The sequence below is a fragment of the Doryrhamphus excisus genome, chromosome 8 (assembly GCF_030265055.1).
Source record: "Doryrhamphus excisus isolate RoL2022-K1 chromosome 8, RoL_Dexc_1.0, whole genome shotgun sequence".
NCBI lineage: Eukaryota > Metazoa > Chordata > Actinopteri > Syngnathiformes > Syngnathidae > Doryrhamphus > Doryrhamphus excisus.
In genome coordinates, this window is record NC_080473.1 from 1089318 (window position 1) to 1110438 (window position 21121).

The 21121-nt window shown below is 45.8% G+C and overlaps 1 protein-coding gene and 1 long non-coding RNA gene across 4 annotated transcripts in view; one reads left to right on the forward strand and one right to left on the reverse strand.

Moving 5' to 3' along the window:
• The window catches only part of LOC131134338 (uncharacterized), a 32253-nt gene extending 30801 nt beyond the window's left edge, over positions 1-1452 (forward strand). Inside the window, exon 4 of the long non-coding RNA XR_009131381.1 lies at positions 801-1452. This is a non-coding gene — a long non-coding RNA (uncharacterized LOC131134338). The remainder of the gene's footprint in view (positions 1-800) is intronic.
• The window catches only part of tiam1b (TIAM Rac1 associated GEF 1b), a 45617-nt gene that overhangs the window by 15195 nt on the left and 9301 nt on the right, over positions 1-21121 (reverse strand). For all 3 annotated transcript variants that reach the window (XM_058079475.1, XM_058079473.1, XM_058079474.1), the window contains 14 exons: positions 9849-9927; positions 8865-9762; positions 7525-7987; positions 7088-7260; positions 6643-6867; positions 5872-6057; positions 4644-4790; positions 4499-4573; positions 3469-3639; positions 3245-3349; positions 3052-3133; positions 2877-2963; positions 2453-2665; positions 791-891 (listed from right to left, as the gene is read on the reverse strand). In XM_058079475.1, coding sequence (XP_057935458.1) covers positions 791-891; positions 2453-2665; positions 2877-2963; positions 3052-3133; positions 3245-3349; positions 3469-3639; positions 4499-4573; positions 4644-4790; positions 5872-6057; positions 6643-6867; positions 7088-7260; positions 7525-7987; positions 8865-9752 — 2916 coding nt within the window. In that variant the 5' untranslated portion in view covers positions 9753-9762; positions 9849-9927. The remainder of the gene's footprint in view (positions 1-790; positions 892-2452; positions 2666-2876; positions 2964-3051; positions 3134-3244; positions 3350-3468; positions 3640-4498; positions 4574-4643; positions 4791-5871; positions 6058-6642; positions 6868-7087; positions 7261-7524; positions 7988-8864; positions 9763-9848; positions 9928-21121) is intronic.

Genomic DNA, 21121 nt, shown 5'->3' on the forward strand with positions numbered 1-21121 from the left:
CCCCAAGCCCAACACGAACCCCAACAGGGGCGGGTTGTGGGTCATCTCCCATCCTAAAGATTAGGGGTCAAACCTCTGTCTTCCTGTGATATCAAAGGAGTCCTTGAGCAGGATACCGACTGCTGCATCATCAGTATGTAAATGAGGTGAATCTTTGCAGGTAGAAAAGTGGGGTTTTTTTAACTCAAAGCCCATTTAACACAACCTTACAATGATTTAAAACAATGAAAAGTGATCTTCACCGACATTAACAGAGGTAATAATGTGACCAGGTTGAGAATGCAATGCATGCTGGGAAGCCGAAGCTTCTGTCAGCGGCTTTCCCGCCTGTTCTCAGAAGAAAATCTCACTGCGGGTGAAAAGCACCAAATGTTGCGTCCGGGAAGGAGTGCTCGCTGAACGTCTGGCACCAGAGCCTGCTCGCCAAGCGAGGTGGTAGATAGCGCTTGCTGCACGCCAGAACAAAAGCTGCTAAATGTCCGTTCTGCTACTTTTGTTTCCTGGCTAAGTTTGTCTTCAATGTTTCATCGCAGCTTGTGTGATTAAACCTCAGAAATCAAAACAATGAACACATAAAGCACGGTCGATTGTATTGAACCTAGCAAGCACTTAGTTATGTGGGCACTGATTTCATATTTAGGATTCTCTTCATCTTCATGTGTCACTACCACATTTGGAACATTAAAGACAATCATGTGTGAAGAAATAGGATGTAAGAAAGATTTCCACATCAACATAAGACAGAAAAAGGAGCAAAGGATGAACAGTTTACAAACAGATGTTGGCTTACCTTTCTGCAGTCGTCAAACTGACCGAAGATCTCCGAGTCATCATCCAAGCTGTCTCCAGAACTCTCCAGCAGCAGCCCGACGCCATCATCAAGGATGTCTTCTGCGATAGACAATGATCCCACGTCAAGTCGCTGTGTCTTCCTGGTCCCAACCCTAACCCCATCCAGAAAGAAAACCCAGCCCTAAAGTAACCTTCTACCCTAACTCGGCATAACCCAGCCATAAAGAATACTCCAATCCAAACACTTAACCTAAGCCCAAGTCCTAGAGAAGCCTCCAATCCTAACCCTCATCCATAGAAACAACCTCTACCCTGACAGTCAACCTAATTCCAATCCTACCCCTAAACCCAGTTTGAAAGAAAACCCCAACCCTAACACTCAACCTACCCTCAAAGGTTCGCTGTGGAGCAGGGGTCTCAAACACGCGGCCCGCGGGCCAAATGTGGCCCGCAGGACACTCGTTTGAGGCCCCCGCCTTGATATGAAAGTTTAATGTTAGTGCGGCCCGCGCAAGTTTGATATGGATGCTGTATGGTATCATGTACCCAGAAAAAATTATTACGTTTGATTCATGTTCATGTTAAAGGTTAAATAACTGTTAATAGTTATCCTCCCTATCCGTGTGGAAGTGGTAAGTTTTTGGCTATTTCAGTTTAAAGGAAATAACTTGAAGGCTACCGTTTAGGTCGCTAGCTCTCTAGTTTGCGAGTTAGCATGTGTCTCAAGACCCTGCAGTTGCGCAATATGTTGTAAATAAAAAGAGTATAAATGTGACTATAGTCGTGTTTTGTCATGTCTACAGGGCTCTAATAATGCTTTGTTCATTTTAATCTGAAAAAAATAATTTGTCTACCCACCAACTATATGTGGTTTATTAAGTTTTTATTATTCATTCATTCATTCATTTTCTACCGCTTTTCCTCACGAGGGTCGCGGGGGGTGCTGGAGCCTATCCCAGCTGTCTTCGGGCGAGAGGCGGGGTACACCCTGGACTGGTCGCCAGCCAATCACAGGGCACATATAGACAAACAACCATTCACACTCACATTCATACCTATGGACAATTTGGAGTGGCCAATTAACCTAGCATGTTTTTGGAATGTGGGAGGAAACCGGAGTACCCGGAGAAAACCCACGCATGCACGGGGAGAACATGCAAACTCCACACAGAGATGCCCGAGGGTGGAATTGAACCCTGGTCTCCTAGCTGTGAGGTCTGTGTGCTAACCACTAGACCGCAGGTTTTATTATTATTATTATATTTATTTATTACTGATTTTCTTTACTCTTGATTTGTTTATTTATTTTTCATCTTATGTTGTGCAGAAAAATAAAAATTAAGATATTTCAGAACAGTGGAATGTTTTATCAGAGCTTTTATTGTAGAAAATCCGAACGCACTGAAAAAGTTTGTATATTTTTCTGTTTTTAATTAATGCGTTTTTTTTTTTTTGGAAAACCTGATGCGGCACAGCCTTGCCCAGCCCCTAGCTCCAGTGGCCCCCAGGTAAATTGAGTTTGAGACCCTTGCTGTAGAGTCAAACAGACTGGAGTGGAACACTGCCCAACAGCCTATGTCATGACTGGCAACTTTTTCTTGGCCTTGGCTGAGGTAACGGCTCTGGTAAAGACTGGTGTTGTGTTTTAACCGGTGGGCACCTTGACTCTGGGAGAAGATGTCCGTGTAGAGGTCTTCCTCCACGTCGGAGCGTCTTGGCGGGAGGAAGCACAGTTGACGCCGGTCCACGGGAGGTAACGTGTTGACGGTCAGCGCCAGGGACGACCGGGAGAACGCCACCTTCATGTCGGAGAAGTCGAGACTGTGGGCCTCCTTCCCGTTCAGCTCCAGTATCTCGTCGCCCGCGTTCAGACCTGCGCAACAGAGAACCATTTTTTTATACTCGCACACGAGAGCTGCTTCAAATGCTGCCGAGTTCTTGGCCAAGGCCAATGAGTCCTTTAGACCTGCTCGCTTCTATGGAAATAGACTTTTGAATAAAAGCACTTCTAAAGGACACTGACAAAACATTAACATGAAACAGCTCATCCATTGACAGGAAGTTGAGATGGCATTGCAACAGACCTTTAGCGAAGGCTAATCCACCCGCCCTCACGTCTGTGATGTAAAGCTGCTGCACTCGGTCCTCCTCCACCACGGAGATGGAGAAACCTGGAGGAGGGAGAGTGGTTACATAAAAAGCCAGACACAAGCAGGAATACATCTGAATCATTTGTACAAGTCAAGTACAAGTCCCTACCATAACCGATCATGCACGACTCGTCTCGGTCAAACTGGACCACTTTTGTTATCTTGGAGCAGAGCTCAACTTCCTTGTAAAGCTGTTGGGACAGAGGTTCATATGGAAAACGATTTCTGTTCCCGCGGATCAATAGTTTTGTGTGTTTTAGATAAAAGCAGCTTCTCGTGTCGGCATGTGTATGTTTACATACCAGGTCACAGATGTCCTCCTCCGGTTTGGGGATGTAGAACTGGACTTGGTTATCAATGAGGAATTTAAGACGTAAGTAGTGCTTGGTGGGATCCAGCTGGTGGGCCTGCAACATGATAACAACAAACAGTAAAAAAACAACAAGAACATATGAATTCTGTGGTTGTAGACTACCATTATACCAGATGGTAAAGATCACTATGTGTTTTAGAGTCATTCATCAACCTTGCATATGGTTTCCAGCACGCACAGCGCCGACTCTCCAGGTTGGATGATTGTCAGCACCGGCTGGTCGTTTGGCAGACACACCCAGGAGGGGGTGAGGTGGTCAGGGACCCAGATGTCGCTTTCCGTGCTGGGCCGTGGAAGACCCTTGCCAGATTCCTCCTCGCTGGTCTGCAACAGTGGACGCACAACGATGATTAAAAAGTAGGTAGTCATTTTAGAGTTAGTTGTTCTGTGACCTTCCCTCCATGGGGATATGGTCAGATTTCAGATTCGCCTCACAATAACATCAGTATTGATTGGATGATCAGAGCCAAACAGATAGTAATGGTCTGGAAAGGAGGATAGATTTTGTCTTGAAATATTAAGTGACTAGCGCATAGGCCACACACCTAGGAGACCCGAGTTCAATTCCACCCTCGACCATCTCTGTGTGGAGTTTGCATGTTCTCCCCGTGCATGCGTGGGTTTTCTTCGGGTACTCCGGTTTCCTCCCACATTCCAAAAACATGCTAGGTTAATTGCCGACTCCAAATTGTCCACAGGTATGAATGTGAGTGTGAATGGTTGTTTGTCTATATGTGCCCTGTGATTGGCTGGCCACCAGTCCAGGGTGTACCCCGCCTCTCGCCCGAAGACAGCTGGGATAGACTCCAGCCCCCCCCCCGCAACTCTCGTGAGGATAAGCGGTAGAAAATGAATGAATGATTGATTATAAGCTTTTTTTCTAGTCATGTTCCATTGTGTGTTTACTGTCTTCCTGTGCCAAACACACCAGGACAATTACCAATTTTACTTGACCAATTTCCGCCATGTAAAGCCTCGTAGGCAGTTTGAGGTCTGCATTTGTAGTTTGGGTTGACAGGGAACGTAAGTGCGTTTTGGTCATCGTGCTACCACACTTCATTATGCCGCGCCTGCGAGGTTCAAAGACTTGCAAATTGAGCTCATGCAAACTCCCAAATAAACAAAGCGGAACAACCTGCCTTGTATGCGCTTCGGGCGAGCTAATCAATAAAAGTGTGCTAACCTGGTGAGCCTTGGCAGAGTCAGTGTATGTTCCATCTGCAGGCTTTTTCACAAGCACTTCACCATCAGCAAACACCTGCGGTGACAAACGTTAACATTAGTGCACGACAAGAAAGCGAAAGAGAGTTAACTGTTGGCACACAAACCTGGTTGATGCTGGGGTGAGCTTTCGTCTTCTTTTTGGACGTGGTGTCCAGACCCCAGAGCGAGGAGAAACGGCTCTTGCGCTTGCTGCATGAGCGGGACATGGCGTGTGCTCGCCGCCTCACGCCCGTCTCCATGCGGGCTGCCACCTGACATGCAAAAAAAAAAAAAAAAAAAGAGATGATCAGATTTTTGGAACATGTAACTATTTGGTAGAACAAAGTCAATGATCCTGGTTGCACCGTGCTCAGCGGTGGAGCAAAAGTTCACAGATGAAATAATGCACGTGAGAGCCTTAACACTAAACTAAACTTCTGGATCAGCAGCAGATATTCAGATGTAAGTTCTCGTGGCGGAAAATGTGACTACATCGCAACGCGTGGGAGTATCAGAGAGAAAAAAAACGATTACTATTGCACCCTGCTGGTGTAGTGTAGCTCCAACGCCCACATGCCTGGCAACTCCGGCACACGTTGGCGGCGAGGGGCCACGCAGAGATCTGGAAAACGTCTCAAATAGAACTTTTCCTGCACTGCTTTTTGCTGCACGGTCATGTGACCTCAGTGCAGACGTAGGAGGGCATCACAGAGCCTCCTGAGCGGGTGGACGCCCCCCGTGTCAGACCCCCGGTGCAGAAATAAGACAGTTGTTCCCAAAGCATGGAACAAACCGCATGCCTGCGGCTGTTGTTGTGTTCAGCCCTGACAGAAAATGTTTTGAACTTGTGGATTATGGATACAATATTTGACTTTTACATGAAATACTATTGTATTTTAATACTCTGATATATATGTTCTGTAATGCCAATATTATCCAAATCATTCTTACACTATTTTATCATTCATACTCCTTCATAGGTTTGCACACAAGTATAACATGTAAAGTAATTATGACAAATTTATATAATTTAAAAAACTTTTCAGGAAACGTTCCGGCAATTTAAAGTTTACTGTCAGATCTTTGGATTTCATTTTAATTTTCCTTATATTTTCATATTTAAAATGTGTATATTTAATTTATTTATGGTGAATAGTACTTAAATACCTTTAATTGCAACAACCAAACATGTTTTAGTGCATACAGGAGGTGTGCTAATTGTGTGCCTGAGTGGAGGTGAGAATTTGAACAGGAAGTTGTCTTCTTATCAAGATTATGTTTTTTTTTTTAATAAAAAAAAAAGTAACCTGCAATAAATCCCCTTGAATTCAACTCTGGAGAGGAACTACTCACCAGAGCGTGGAAGGACGAGACGGAGAATATCCCCAGCCGCCCCATGGCCAGCTTGGTGGGGCGAGAGGCGAAGGCCAGGAGACGCTTGGGGTTGGGCAGCTCACCGCCCTGCAGACTGGCCAGGTAGCACCGGAAGCGAAAGAGATCCATATGGAACTGCTCCAGGTTCTGCTCCCATAGGAAGATCTGTGAAGCAACACGGTTAACTGTTCATCGGGTTTCATCACACAAGCTCCTCTGGACGGACGTTTAGTGGGGCAGTGGAGCGACACATTCTGCTTATTCAAATGCACCGCTCCCAGTTTTGGCTGCGGTGTTTGGAAGAGGCGAGCCGACGTCGGTTGCCAAGTGGCCCAGAGACAAGACAGAAACAATAACGCACATTCCACTAGCTTGCCAATGTTTCAGCCGGGCTCTTTATCTATACACTTCAAGCACAATGTGGAACCTGACATTGACCCAATGATTCTGATGGGTCACCCAACAGAACCATAAGCCTGGCAGGCACTACAAAGGCCACAGTTTAAGCAGACCCAAGAAAGGCCATTCATATGCAGAGAATGATGAATGTTGCCAACTGCATACGGTGGCAAACATTCACCGGTCACTACATAAAACCACTACGACTACAACCTTGTAATGTATTACCTCAAAACTGAACATTACCACCTTTAGAAAGGCATAGTTTCTCATGCAAATCCACTGGATGTCACCTGACTCAAATTTTGGATATTTGGATTTCCTTGCATTGCAAATAATAAATGCCCGTACCTGATCCAAGATGGTCTTCCTCTTCTTGACCTCGGTGACAGCCGACAATTGCATGTCGCCCATCTTCTTCATCTTCTCATCCATGTCGATCTTCTGCTCCAGCTTCTTAAGCTCGGCACGGAGCAGGCGCACCGTGTCCTCACGGTGGTGCTGGCGGGCCACGGCAGTGGCGCACGCCGAGTGAATGGCTGTGATCCAGTTCTCCAGCTCTGTTTGGCTGCACGTCTATGGTGGGGGGGGGGGGGCATAAACGGTACATATTAAGCAGGAGTAAAAAACACAGATGGAGACGGTAAAGTATTGGGACAGCAGGAGAACGTGAAAGCAAAGGTCTGGCTTAGATGAAGATTTAAGGTTGAAGCCAAGTCAAACTCCGGACTGATCACTCAACTGATTATGTGTCGTGTCCCAATACTTTTGTTCATATAGGTGACCTTTCTCTCACCTGGAACAAGAACGCATCTCCCAGCGAGTTGCTGAGACAGAACACAAAGTCCTTCTTGGGATGCTCGGGCACCGCCTGGACTATACTGTTCTCCACCCAGATGGCGTGCTTGGGGACGCTGTTGTTGTCGATACCCGAGCGGCCGTCGGTCTCGTAGAAGAACAAAGTGCAGCCTGAGTTATGAAAAAAAGAGGAAAGGAGTTCATGGTTCCATTTAAAAGCAGGAGATCCCTGATCTGAAGAGGAGTGACAATGAAAGATTTCATTCTGCTCTCTAGTGGCCGATGGTAAGAAGTGCAGCATGGCAGACCTCCCATGACACACAAAATACATCCCAGTATCTGCACCTTTATCCAGATCCTCATCAAAATGACGTGGCTTCCTCCCTGGACATTTCTTCACCCCTCTACAAAATTTGATTGAAATCGAGGACAAACCTTTAAGGGACACCCAGTAGCTCTTCCACTTGCGTCTGGTGGCAGACTCCACTTTCTTGTTCTTCTTGTGCACAAGGAAATTCTTGACGGCAAGCCTTCCCGCTTTGCGCACCATCCCCTGCGTGGCGCCCAGTAACGGGTCCGAGTGGTAGGCGGAGCTCATGGTGCTCTGCTCGTCGCTCAGGGCCGCCTCCTCCAAGCTCTCCGTCTGGCAGGAACTCATCTCCAGCTCCTGGCGGAAGTTCTCGTAGACGCCCTGCACGCAGTCGCCAGGCCCGCCGCTACCACCTCCTCCGCCGCCATTGCTGCTGCCACTGTCGCTGCCGGCGAACATGCTGCCACCCGCAGCCGAGCATACAGAGAAGGAGGCGGACATGGTCTTGTAGCGGCGGGACTCAGCCTCGGCCGTCACCCCATCGATGCCGCTGTCCTCGTACTCGCTGCCCTCGCCGGCTGTGACATCCTGTGACATGGCAGAGGCCCGTGACAGGTGAGACGGCATAGTGACCTCTTACTCGTCATCACAGCCCGACCAGTCATACCCTACACAGAACCTAGCCGCTCACGTCAGACATGTTGCAAACTACAGCAGACTTTTCTCCCTTTAAAACGTTTCTGCTCTAAACGGGACCACCGCTGTTGTTGCAGTGCAGGCTGCCCTCGCTGTGGCACCGCCAGGTCTGCCCCGCTCCTACACACATGGCCAAAGGCTCCTGGGAGATGAAGGGGGGGGAACGCTGAGCTGGGTATCTCCATGTGGTCACGTGACCCAATCATGCGCTGGGAGGGGGGCCGCGGGGGCGCCTCGCAGTGACAAGGCCACCATGCACAGTATTTTTACTGTGACACTCTTCCACGGGCCTCTGCTCGTTTGCATAACAAAAGGCGGAGGCATTTCAAAACGGGGGGAGTGACTTTAAGCTCACACCCCCTCCCTCTTTCTCTCTACTGGACCAAGAAAAACAACCAGTGAAAAAATGGGAGCTTTCCTTCAACTGTTAATGGGATTGTGTGTGTTACGCAGTAGAAAAAACACTGACACATGAAGAGGACGGGGGGGCGGGGGGTCTTGTTTGTGTGGTGCCACCAGGCTGCATTAACATTCTGGACCTGTTTCCATCTTCTCATTTGGAGAACAAACAGGAGCCATGACACAGCCTCGCCTCGGGCCCACTGACATGACACACTGGGTGTCGTTTACACAAAACAGCGCTTGGTGTCTGAAAACACTTGAAAGCGGGACTGAAGGTGGTCATTGTGCACCAAACTCAAAAACCCAAGAAGAACTCTACCATTTGTAAGAGAACATGAATGTATCAAAGAAAGATCTCGTGTCTTACCTGGATGGTCTGCGCCCTCCTGCCCTGCATGCCCGGCCCGGCACACACGGCGACTTGGAGGCCGCTCAGACCTTCAGAGAGACAATGGGAGCGCCGACACGGCAGGGTGTAGGCGCTGTAGGTGTTGCCCTCCTCCTCTGAGATCATCTTATTGTCGCCGTCCCTGGTGGCCCGTTTGGCATACCGGCTATGGGGTTGCCTGCGACCGGGCGCCTTCTGGTTGTACAGCTCGTCCAGAGAGTTTGCTCGATCATCCGCGGGGCTGGACTGAAGGAGGCCTTCGCAGTCGGTCAAATCCCGCTCGTGTCCCGGTGTGATCATCTCCTCGGTGCTGGTCAGGTGTTCTTGGCTGAGGTCCGAGAGGGAGAACTCCAGGCTGTCATCCCGCCACGTGTCCGCTGACTTGGATCGCTTCTTCTTGAAGCTGCCCGGCTCCTTGGCGCTGTCCCGTATGTCCTGGAGGTACGTAACCTCACTTGCGTACAAGTCCTCGTCTTGCACTTCCTCCGCCGTGGGCCCGGGGAGGGTTATCAACATGGTGTTGACGTGCGCCGTGGGACTCGTCAGGTCGTGGTGGAAAGACATCGGCCTCAGGTTCATGGACACACGGTCCACCCAAATGGGGCTTCCAAAGTCTGGCAGTACGTTGGTCTCGTTGAAAGGCTCCAGACCATTTTCAGCCAGGGACTGCGGGATGCTGGGCGTGCTGCTGGAACGCGTGCTGGTCTCAGAGTTCCTGTGCTCTATCTTTCCTGACGAGGCGTGCCGACAGCGCCTGGACTGCTTGTTGGAGATGCGAAGAGACCGGGACATATGCTTACGTGACAAATAGCCACGCTCTGTGCCATAGAAGGCATGGTCCCCGTGCTGGCTCTCCACATTTCCCATGATTCAGAAGCTGCAGAGAGGAGACCAATAGCTTACTGAAATAGGAATTCTACTGTTAAAAAGAAACATGTGCAACATGTGTGGCAAGTAGCCTACCTGCAGGATGGATGTGACTTTTCAAACATGTTGCTCATCAGAGAGTCTGGAATTTCAGCCCTTGTTACAATCCACAAAGCTGCAAGAGAAGACATAGATTAACTCAGAATATTTTTTATAATATTCACAGCTTGAAATCAAGACTCCTGGGTGCACGTGGAGTGTTTGTGTGTGAATAGCTTGGAATTCAATATGGCAGTAATGACAACATGAACACCAGCGTCATTTTGAAAGATTTGGAAGTGACAATCCAGCAAGGAGTGATGTTCTGTGGACCGTGACAATGCACCCAAGTGGACTCCTCCACTTTTTCTTATCTCTTTTCTCTTGCCTCTAGGCTGCAAAGTAAAAAAAAAATGGCCCTGGGAGCATCAACAGATGGGACGAGAGATTAACTAGATTAATGTGTGCACCCGTCCTCTCAGGACAGCCCCCTTGGGGGTGTGTTGCATTTGCGTGCATCTCCAAAGCAGGACGAGTGGGAGCCCAACCCTCTGCTGCTGATGCTTGCCTGCACAGAGGTTGGAGTTGGAGGGGTAGTTTATGTTACGTAAACTGCTGCTGACCCCATTTTTTTTGCTCCCATTTTTTTTTTTGCTGCCTTTCCCTTCATTCTGCTCTCGCATCACCCCTCCCTCGCCAGCAGTGCACAGTGTTTGATCACTGAAGGACGTCCATGCTTTATCAGCCCGCAGCTTATTGGCTGTGACATTCACCAAGAAAAAAAAAAAAAAAAACTTGGAAAGGCCAAATCTCTTAATGACTCCGGGATACTGAAGAACCTAAGGAACACGCAGTTCAGGAACATCACTTGAGAGCTGAGCTTGGTCCAAAAATGTAATAGCGCTGTCAATGACCTACTTTGCCACTAGGTGGAGCGGTTGTACTCTGAGACCTGCCAACCTTGAAGAAATGTCATGATTATGATGGTAATTAAAGAGAGAAGGGGCGTGTTAGTGCAGCTAGAACTAATTGATGCATGACAACAGTCAGAATTTGGAGGCCTTCGCGGTGGCTGGCCGCTCTCTGAACTGCACCACCAGCCGAGCAATCAGCGTCACCACGGCTCAAGGATGTACATACGGCACAGTCATTGGTCATTTTCAAGGAAAAATGTCACAGACAATACTGGGTTATGGAAAATGTGGGAAGTCCTGATAGATAGCCTACATGTCCTGAATAAACAGAACATGTTGATATGGGAATGGTTGGGAAACGTGTGAGTAGTTAGTCGGCACTGGTCTTCTCCAGTTGACCATTAACAAGTCAGATGTTGGAGTCTGGATCAAAATGCAGACCTGGCATGACCCTAACAAGGATGAACACCGCTTTTATATATGTAAGCCTGCAGCTACCCCCACCATCCACATGTAAATCTAAATCATTAGCAGATCATCAACATCTTATTCAGGTTATACCAAGCAGTGTGTTTTTTTTTTACTTGAGTGAGTTTAAAGAGACAACGCTGCAGTGATGTCATCGGATCCTTTAGGACAGGGGTCTCAAACAAGCGGCCCGCGGGCCAAATGTGGTCCGCAGGACACTAGTTTGAGGCCCCCACCTTGATATGAAAGTTTAATGTTAGCGCGGCCCGCGCAAGTTTGATATGGATGCTGTATGGTATCATGTACCCAGAAAAAATTATTACGTTTGATTAATGTTCATGTTAAAGGTTAAATAACTGTTAATAGTTAACCTCCCTACCCGTGTGGAAGTGGTAAATTTTTGGCTATTTAAGTTTAAAGGAAATAACTTGAAGGCTACCGTTTAGGTCGCTAGCTCTCTAGTTTGCGAGTTAGCATGTGTCTCAAGACCCTGCAGTTGCGCAATATGTTGTAAATAAAAAGAGTATAAATGTGACTATAGTCGTGTTTTGTCATGTCTACAGGGCTCTAATAATGCTTTGTTCATTTTTATCGAAAAAAATAATTTGTCTACCCACCAACTATATGTGGTTTCTCAAGTTTTTATTATTTGCCGTTTTATTATTATTATTATTATTATATTTATTTATTTATTACTGATTGATTTTCTTTATTCTTGATTTCTTTATTTATTTTTCATCTTATTTTGTGTAGAAAAATAAAAAGTAAGATATTTGAGAACAGTGGAATGTTTTATCAGAGCTTTTATTGTAGAAAATTGGAACCAAAGCGAAGTTTTTTAATTTTTTTTGTTCTTAATAAATGTGGGTTTTTTGGGGGTTTTTTTAAAAACCTGATGCGGCCCAGTCTCACCCAGACCCGAGCTCCAGTGGCCCCCAAGTAAATTGAGTTTGAGACCCCTGCTTTAGGATCTCACACAGCATCCTTGCCAATTTCATGCCGCTCCCAGTCACTAGAGGGCATAACTTTGGTTACATCATCAGCTACGTATCTCTGAGCTCCACATAATTGTCACTTTTTACAAGCACCCCCGTACCACTCAAATATGCGACGGGGTACATTGAAGACGCCATTGTTCTTAAACAGCACCTGATATTTGACAAGCGCTGAGGCCTGTGGGAACACGCGCGGGAGAAGAAAAATGTCCAAAGCGTCACCTGTATGAGAACCCGCTGAAGGACAAAAGCTATCAAGATGCCTGCTGTCATTTCAAGGAAAGGCTGAACATTCTCACCCTGCAGCAAAAAATCCAAAAGAATTTACAGCACACGGCTACGCTGGCGATGTAAGAACACAAACTCTTCCATGAGGTAACAGAAGAAATGGTGGGAGGTTGAAGGAAGTCTCATTTGAAGCTCACTCGAGTGGTGAGAGGCAAGAATGTAGCGGACCAAGGAGTGACAAGCTCCAACACACCAGCCTGTAATCTGAACACTTGAGTGCGGGGAGATAATAACACTGCTAGTTGAAGAGTTACCCCTGGGGGGGGGGGGGGGGTAGCAGGGGCGCTACTCACATTTCTGGGGTGGTATACTTCACTTAGCTGTAAACAGCTGCCTAGCTTGAAGTTCCCAATGTCTCTCTCTCTCTCTGCAGCTGGTAGTGGACAAATAGCCACACTTGGCTGGGGGGTCATGTGATCAGACCACCGTAGGAGGAGATAAAGTCTCACTGACTGAGTTTTGAGGCTGTAGAGGCATAATTGTATGTTGATGTTGTTGTTCCAGGAAATAGCATACACTATGCAAAATAGTGCATGATATGCTGCTTGCTAATGTCATTTAAAAGAACACAAATCACATTGGACCCAAAATGTCCAAAAAAAAAAAGTCATCTTTGGAGAAATAGCAATACTGGGCTAGAGTCATGTGACCATTCTACGGTAGGAGTACGTAGATAAAAGTCAGGCTTGTGACTGCGTCGGCTTCATTTCATGTTGTTGTCCCAGAAATAAAACACTATGCACGGCAATGCATGATGTGCTTCTTGCTCGGCTAACAAATAGCGTTGCTATGGCGATGTCTTGTGATGGATATTGTTATCCTTATGTCACATGATCAATAGCCACCTGCATTATTACAGAAATTGTACATACAGTTGTGCAAGGTAATTGGCTGAATAAATATAAACAGCAAAGCCACGAATGTAAGCGCTAACTGCTAGCAAAATTGGCCTTTATTGCAACATCCTGTTTTGACAACAACATAATTATGATACTTTTGTAACCAACAGGTTTGTACAAGCACTGGAAAGGTAGCATTAGCGCTCATGTTAAAAAACAGGTGTCCTGGCTGGTCCGCTAATTTGTAGACAGTTGCAATGAGAGAGACAATGTTGTTGACTGCAGATTGGTACGGTCATTGTCTATTAAACACATACCAATATAGCAACAACATGGACACCATGAAGACAGACAACATGGACACCATGAAGACAGACAACATGGACACCATGAACACAGACAACATGGACACCATGACGACAGACTACATAGACACTATGAAGACAGACAACATGGACACCATGAAGAGAAACAACATGGACACCATGAAGACAGACAACATGGACACCATGAAGACAGACAACATGGACACCATGAAAACAGACAACATGGACACCATAAAGAGAAACAACATGGACACCATGAAAACAGACAACATGGACACCATAAAGAGAAACAACATGGACACCATGACGACAAACTACATAGACACCATGAAGACAGACAACATGGACACCATGAAGACAGACTACATGGACACCATGACGACAAACTACATAGACACCATGAAGACAGACAACATGGACACCATGAAGACAGACTACATAGACACCATGAAGACAGACAACATGGACACCATGAAGACAGACAACATGGACACCATAAAGACAGACTCCATGGACACTATAAAGACAGACAACATGGACACCATGAACACAGACAACATGGACACCATGAACACAGACAACATGGACACCATGAAGACAGACAACATGGACACAATAAAGAGAGACAACATGGACACAATAAAGACTGACAACATGGACACAATAAAGAGAGACAACATGGACACAATAAAGACTGACTACATGGACACAATAAAGAGAGACAAGCCCTAAATTGGATTCGCTTCAGGATTGATTTTCATGAATGGCAGGGCCGCCTGCGACCCCGTCTGACCCCATGTGGGCGGCTCAGGTGGCTTTGTGGTAATAAGAGCTTGATAGTCATTTGCATAGATATTTAGTTAGTGCACGGGGGGCGGGGGCCGGGGGGCGGGAGGGGGATGCCAGTGCATGTCGTACTCAATAATCCCAACTCTGTGCCATAACTTATGTTAAATATGAATACAATCACTCATGATGATTAACTTTACAAAGCCGTGTACTGGGGGTGTCACAAGATCTCATGAGATTAAATCGTGAGTCTGATGAGCTCTCGGCCCGGGACGATAATAAAGTCATTAAGTAATCACACATGAATTGAAAATGAACTGGATCATTTTACTGCCCTCCGTAATTTTATTGCCAAGCTTGCGTGTCTGGTTTCCTCAAGACGAGAGCTCACTCTGTGCATTAATGTTCCATAGAACAACAGCATACAGTCTATTTACATCAGGGGTGCTCACACTTTTTCAGCATGCGAGCTACTTTTAAAATGACCGAGTCAAAATGATCTACCCACTACAAAAATGCAAAACATCTATTTATTTTCAAATGTATTGAGGATTATTTGTACGTACAATGTATGTTGATGTACCTTACATAACCAAATGAGCCAATATTGCAAAACACACATAATTAACTATTAACATTTTTTGTAATGACCTGAGTTTACTTTGATGACTTGCACTGAATTGAACCAGCCAGGGATGCATAGTCCGGACAGTAGCTGCTGATAGCCAGCCTCAAGCACACTTCCAAATGTTTATCAGTCATGGATAATATCCGTATCATAATATCCGTATAATATTCCATATCCGTATGGAAGTGATATGTTTTTTGCCTTTTTACTTGGTCCAGTTTTTGCCTTTTTACTTGGTCCAGCTCCTTCACTCATTTTAGTGACCATAAACTTTAGCGAGGGCTTAAAATCTGACGCAATTCGCCGACTAGCTTAGCACTTTGCATCGTTGTTTACGCATGAGCGGTGACCTAAAGGTCAAAATTCAGTTGTCATCTGACTGGTTGTCCTGTATGTCAATCAAGTAACGGGGATGGATGATAGGCTGACATCGTAAGTTCTGCTGCACTTAGAGACGTTGTTTGATTTGATTGGTCGCCCGAAGGGCAACATTCAGTTGTCATCTGAATGGCTGCCCTGTATATCAATCATTGATGCTGGGATGATATTTTTTTAATGTCACGCCGCGATCGACCAGCGATCGACCAGTACCACCTCCGCGATCGACCGGTAGCTCGCGATCGACTTAATGAGCACCCCTGATTTACATCAATGGGTGGAGGCGGGGCCGCTAGCATACACACAGAATGTAGTAGAGTGTAGTGTAACGTAGTAGAAATTGCAATATAGTGTAAATATTTTCTAATGGTACTTTTCTTAAAAGTAGAGTGAACATCTCATCTCATAGACCTCATGCAGTGTCTCCTAACACCATACTGTACCTACAGGTACACCAACCCATGGATAGATACTGTACATGCAGTACATACATATTGTATACTTTGAGCTTTTAGGACATGATTTAAGTAAGTAAGTCATGTTTTAAGGCAGCTGCTGTATAGTACGACTTTTTATGGATGTTACGTATTATCATCGCATCATCATCAAGGTGCACCACGAGGTGTAAATGGTGTCCATACACAAACATCACGTACGACTCTACATAGAGCACCAGAAGAGATCATGAGAATATTACTGCAAGTAGTACTTGCAGGATGGGGTGGATATAGTATGTGCAACAGCTGGCGTTGTTTAAACTCGGACACGTCCTTTGTGCAAGCGGCGGCGGCGTCCGGCTGCTGCTTCTGTTGCCGTAGGCGACCTTCAGCCGACTGCTGCTCCTTTAAGTCAACACGTTGTTGCGTTCCTCTCACCAAAGACTCCACCGTCTGGTTGTCTTAGCCGGCGGCCACAGAGGAAACGACCACAATGTATCCCACCTCTAAGTCATCAGAACTTTGCCCTTGAAGCTTCAAATAGAACAACAATGAACATCAGCTTGGCTGCACGGTGTACGAGTGGTTAGCACGCAGGCCTCACAGCTAGAAAACCTGAGTTCAATTCCAGCCTGGAGTTTGCATGTTCTCCCCGCGCATGCGTGGGTTTTCTCCGGGTACTCCGGTTTCCTCCCACATTCCAAAAACATGCTAGGTTAAATGGCGACTCAAAATTATCCATAGGTATGAATGTGAGTGTGAATGGTTGTTTGTCTATATGTGCCCTGTGATTGGCTGGCCACCAGTCCAGGGTGTACCCCGCACCCCCGCGACCCTCATGAGAATGAATGAATGAATGAATGAACATCAACTCTACGTGGGCAACGACGACTAAGCTCTAGCAGCAACCTCATGATTTAAACAGTTACTTAGTTAGTGCCCGCAAGGCATGCTGGGTACTGTAGCTGGAACTTCCCTCCCATAGTTGATTAAATATTCGAAAGAAGCTGTTTCTTTTTCCAGTTGGGAACTGATATTTTCCTGAAACTTACCAATGTTCTACTGCTGTGGACGCCATGTTTATATAACCATAGAACACAATATTCTGTGTGCCTTGAAAGATCAGTCAAATGGTCTAAAATGGTGGCTATCAGCACACACCAACGGGGAAGCCACGAAACATCACCTGTGTTATCCATCCATTTTCTATACCGCTTATCCTCACGAGGGTCGAGGGAAGAGTCAATAACTTCCTGTTCTGTTGTTCAAGTTTAAAAACATGAGAAAAAGCTACACAAACGCAGAGTACCGCGTCACCTAACAGTGCCACAGATACATTGCAGTCCTGTGGGAAACGCCAGCTCTTTCATTGTTACACGACAACAACACAGCTGTAAAAGCGCCAGCATGAGCAGATGGACCATAAAAAAAAATATCACCATCATCATCACCACCACCATCATCAGGTGACCAAAGGTGTGACCTATCAGAGCACATCCTGCTAGGAGGTCTTTAGCCCCTCATTGGCACACTTTCAAGTCCTTAAGCAGCTGTTAATGCCTGACACACACACACATACACTTTCAAGACAAAAGGGTGAGGAGTCGTTTCATCTGTGTCCTACAAGTGAGGGAGGGGGGGGGGGGGGGGGCTATGTGCTAAAAGGGAGCCTTACGTGTGATTTTCCCCGCCTTCCCAGCGTTGACCATTTTGCTAGTAGCTGGTACATGCATGCACTTATCAATTGTTTATTATATTAATCGTTTATTCATTCATTCATTCATTCATTTTCTAACCGCTTATCCTCACAAGGGTCGCGGGGGTGCTGGAGCCTATCCCAGCTGTCTTTGGGCGAGAGGCGGGGTACACCCTGGACTGGTGGCCAGCCAATCACAGGGCACATATAGACAAACAACCATTCACACTCACATTCATACCTATGGACAATTTGGAGTGGCCAATTAACCTAGCATGTTTTTGGAATGTGGGAGGAAACCGGAGTACCCGGAGAAAACCCACGCATGCACGGGGAGAACATGCAAACTCCACACAAAGATGGCCGAGGGTGGGATTGAACTTGGGTCTCCGAGCTGTGAGGTCTGCGCGCTAACCACTTGTGCAGCATTTTGGTTTACTCCATCCTTATTTAGTGTGAGCGACCTTCTTGGCAGGATCCATTGAGAACACAGCTGGGCTCATGCAGTCTAGAATAACATGACAAGATGGCCGCCAGGTTGTATGTATGCTAACCTGAAGATGTTTGCATTCATTTTAGCTGAGGTTCTCCTCTATTAGTAAATGACTGGTAAACTGACTTACAGTGAATTAATTGCGTGCAGACCTCACAGCTAGGAGACCAGGGTTCAATTCCACTCTCGGCCATCTCTGTGTGGAGTTTGCATGTTCTCCCCGTGCATGCGTGGGTTTTCTCCGGGTACTCCGGTTTCCTCCCACATTCCAAAAACATGCTAGGTTAATTGCCGACTCCAAATTGTCCATAGGTATGAATGTGAGTGTGAATGGTTGTTTGTCTATATAGCGACCAGTCCAGGGTGTACCCCGCCTCTCGCCTGAAGACAGCTGGGATAGGCTCCAGCACCATCGCGAGGGTAAGCAGTAGAAAATGAATGAATGAATGAGATGTTTGCTGTTTTCTGAGAAAAAACATACTAATATATTTTATAGCCCAAAAGCTGTAAATGTGCAGGAAATGTGCACCACTGTCCATATTTGGACAAGATGGCCCGCACTTTGGACACCTCCTGTACCACACCAACCACTCGTACTAGTGCACTATTGTACGATTTCCACGCCTACTGGTACTGGGACACACCTGATAATCAATAATTTTATCAATCATGTTGGATCATTTATTTCCATGCATCCCCAATGAGTGACAAAAGTGCATTTTGGTTTCCCCTGGCGACGTGGGAGCATCATCTTGTCCTCACATGCTTCACATTCCTCCCTCTCTTACACACACATGTGCGCAAGACGTTTTTACGATGACAGATTGCCGATTGAAGGTATCACAGCGGCGACCCAGTGGTTAGCCAAGCTCCATCTGCTAGGTCTGTGCAGGGAGCTGGTGGTGGGGTCGGGGATGGGGGGGGTCTCCAAGGTGGGGGCTCGATTACTGACTGAAGTGAAACATTAGTGGCGACAAACGTGCAGGATTAGTTTGTGGTACAGTAAAGTCCTCAATTAGAGATATACAGTATGAGGCCACTCTATATGGACAAAAGTATTGGGACATGTACAGGTGGCAAAAATGTGAACTTGTGTCCCTTTGTGAGGTCAGAGGTCGTCCCTGTTGGCCTCTTAAACACCAAAGTCATCCAAGCATTCCTTGCTTTGTGCACCGAGGAAGAGAAAAGGATCTTCCCCCAAAAACATGGAAGCATACGACTTTCCCACAACATGACCAATCACATTTGTAGCAAAATAATTAGTTGAATGCAAATTTGACAATAACTTTTCCAAGCATTCAAGACTTCTAAATGGAATATTTTGGTACTAGAAAACCACATACTTTTTAAACTATATTAGAGCCCTCTAGACATGAACTAAAACCCCTATATCACCTTTACACTCCTATTATCCAATATAGTAGACATAATAAGAACAAATACGACATATTAGACACATAAAACCGATTTACGACCTTCTAAATATGGTTTTAACATGATTAGAGGCTTCTATACATGATATAACATCCCTATAGTCACCTTTACATTTCTAGTACCCAATTTTGTAAACATAATACGAGAAAATAAGACATATTTGGCACAGAATACAACCTTCTAAAGATGTTTTTTAACGTTATTATAAATAAGTGCAAGGGGAACTGAGTGGTGGGCGGACAGGAAGTGATATCAGAGGTTCAGAGTTGAGTTTTAGCTTACTTTATCTCATAATTTATCTTGTAATTTCAGGTTTTTATCTCGTCATTTTTTCTTTTTATCTTAATTTAACTTTTACTTTTTTAAGATAAATCTTTTGATCTCATAATTATGACTTTTTGTCTCATAATCTTTACTTTTTATCTCATGACTTCAACGTTTTAGCTGATAATTTGGACTTTTATCTCATAATTATTACTTTTTGTGTCGTAATTTTGACTTTTTAGCATATGAGTTCAATTTTTTATCTCATAATGTTGACTTTTATCTCATAATTATGACTTTGTGTCTCATAATTTCAACTTTTTGTCTCAATTTGATCTTTTTAGTTCATATGGCGGAAAGGGGTTTCCATACAATCCGCCTAATCCCAGAAATCCATGTCCAATCCAATCTTGTGTCCCTTTGTGAGGTCAGAGGTCGTCCCTGTTGGCCTCTTAAACACCAAAGTCATCCAAGCATTCCTTGCTTTGTGCACCGAGGAAGAGAAAAGGATCTTCCCCAAAAACATGGAAGCATACGACTTTCCCACAACATGACCAATCACATTTGTAGCAAAATAATTAGTTGAATGCAAATTTGACAATAACTTTTCCAAGCATTCAAGACTCCATTGAGATTTTGCTGAATTTAAGAGTCATTTTGCCAAGTGGGTCATTCATGCGCTAATGTCCCCACACTGCCTGCTGGCAGAAAAAAACATCACCACGGCACTAAAAGCCTGCAAAGTGCATCCCAAATGTCTTTTTCCTCATCTGCCACGTTGGCTTCTAGGTCAGTAAATGAGGACTTGACTGCACTCCAAACGCTTTGGGGTCAAGGTCCTGCCTCGTTCTCATCGCTTCCTGAAATATTGATGAGGACGACACGGGAGGGGGCCACACAATGTCAAGAGAATGTTCCTCTTCCTTTTTGAGGAGTTGCATGCATTACTTGGACATGGAGACACCCCCCCCCCCCGGAGCGTTACTTCCACCATTACACGCCCGCACCGTCTCTCTCCGCTTTGTTGCGTTGTGCACTCGAGCGGCGCCATGCTGCATCTACATGACGACTCGCACAAGTAGACGCTACGATCCTGAAGGAGTCCCACACAAACTGTTGCTGTCGCATCTCTTATTCCAGCATATCTCATCACGTGCGTATATGCTTTCGAGCAGTCAGTGCTACAGTACAGCTGCTACAGTAGGGTAGACGTACTATCCACACACGCAGCCTTTATCGTCTCAACTGTCAATCAATTATGCTTCCAAAAGAAGTTGACTCAACCTTTTTAGTTGTTTCGTGTTCATACATACAGAGTTGTTCACTTCTTTTTACACTTGGATGTGGTCCAAATGTTACTACTGTTAAAATTGCTGCAGAG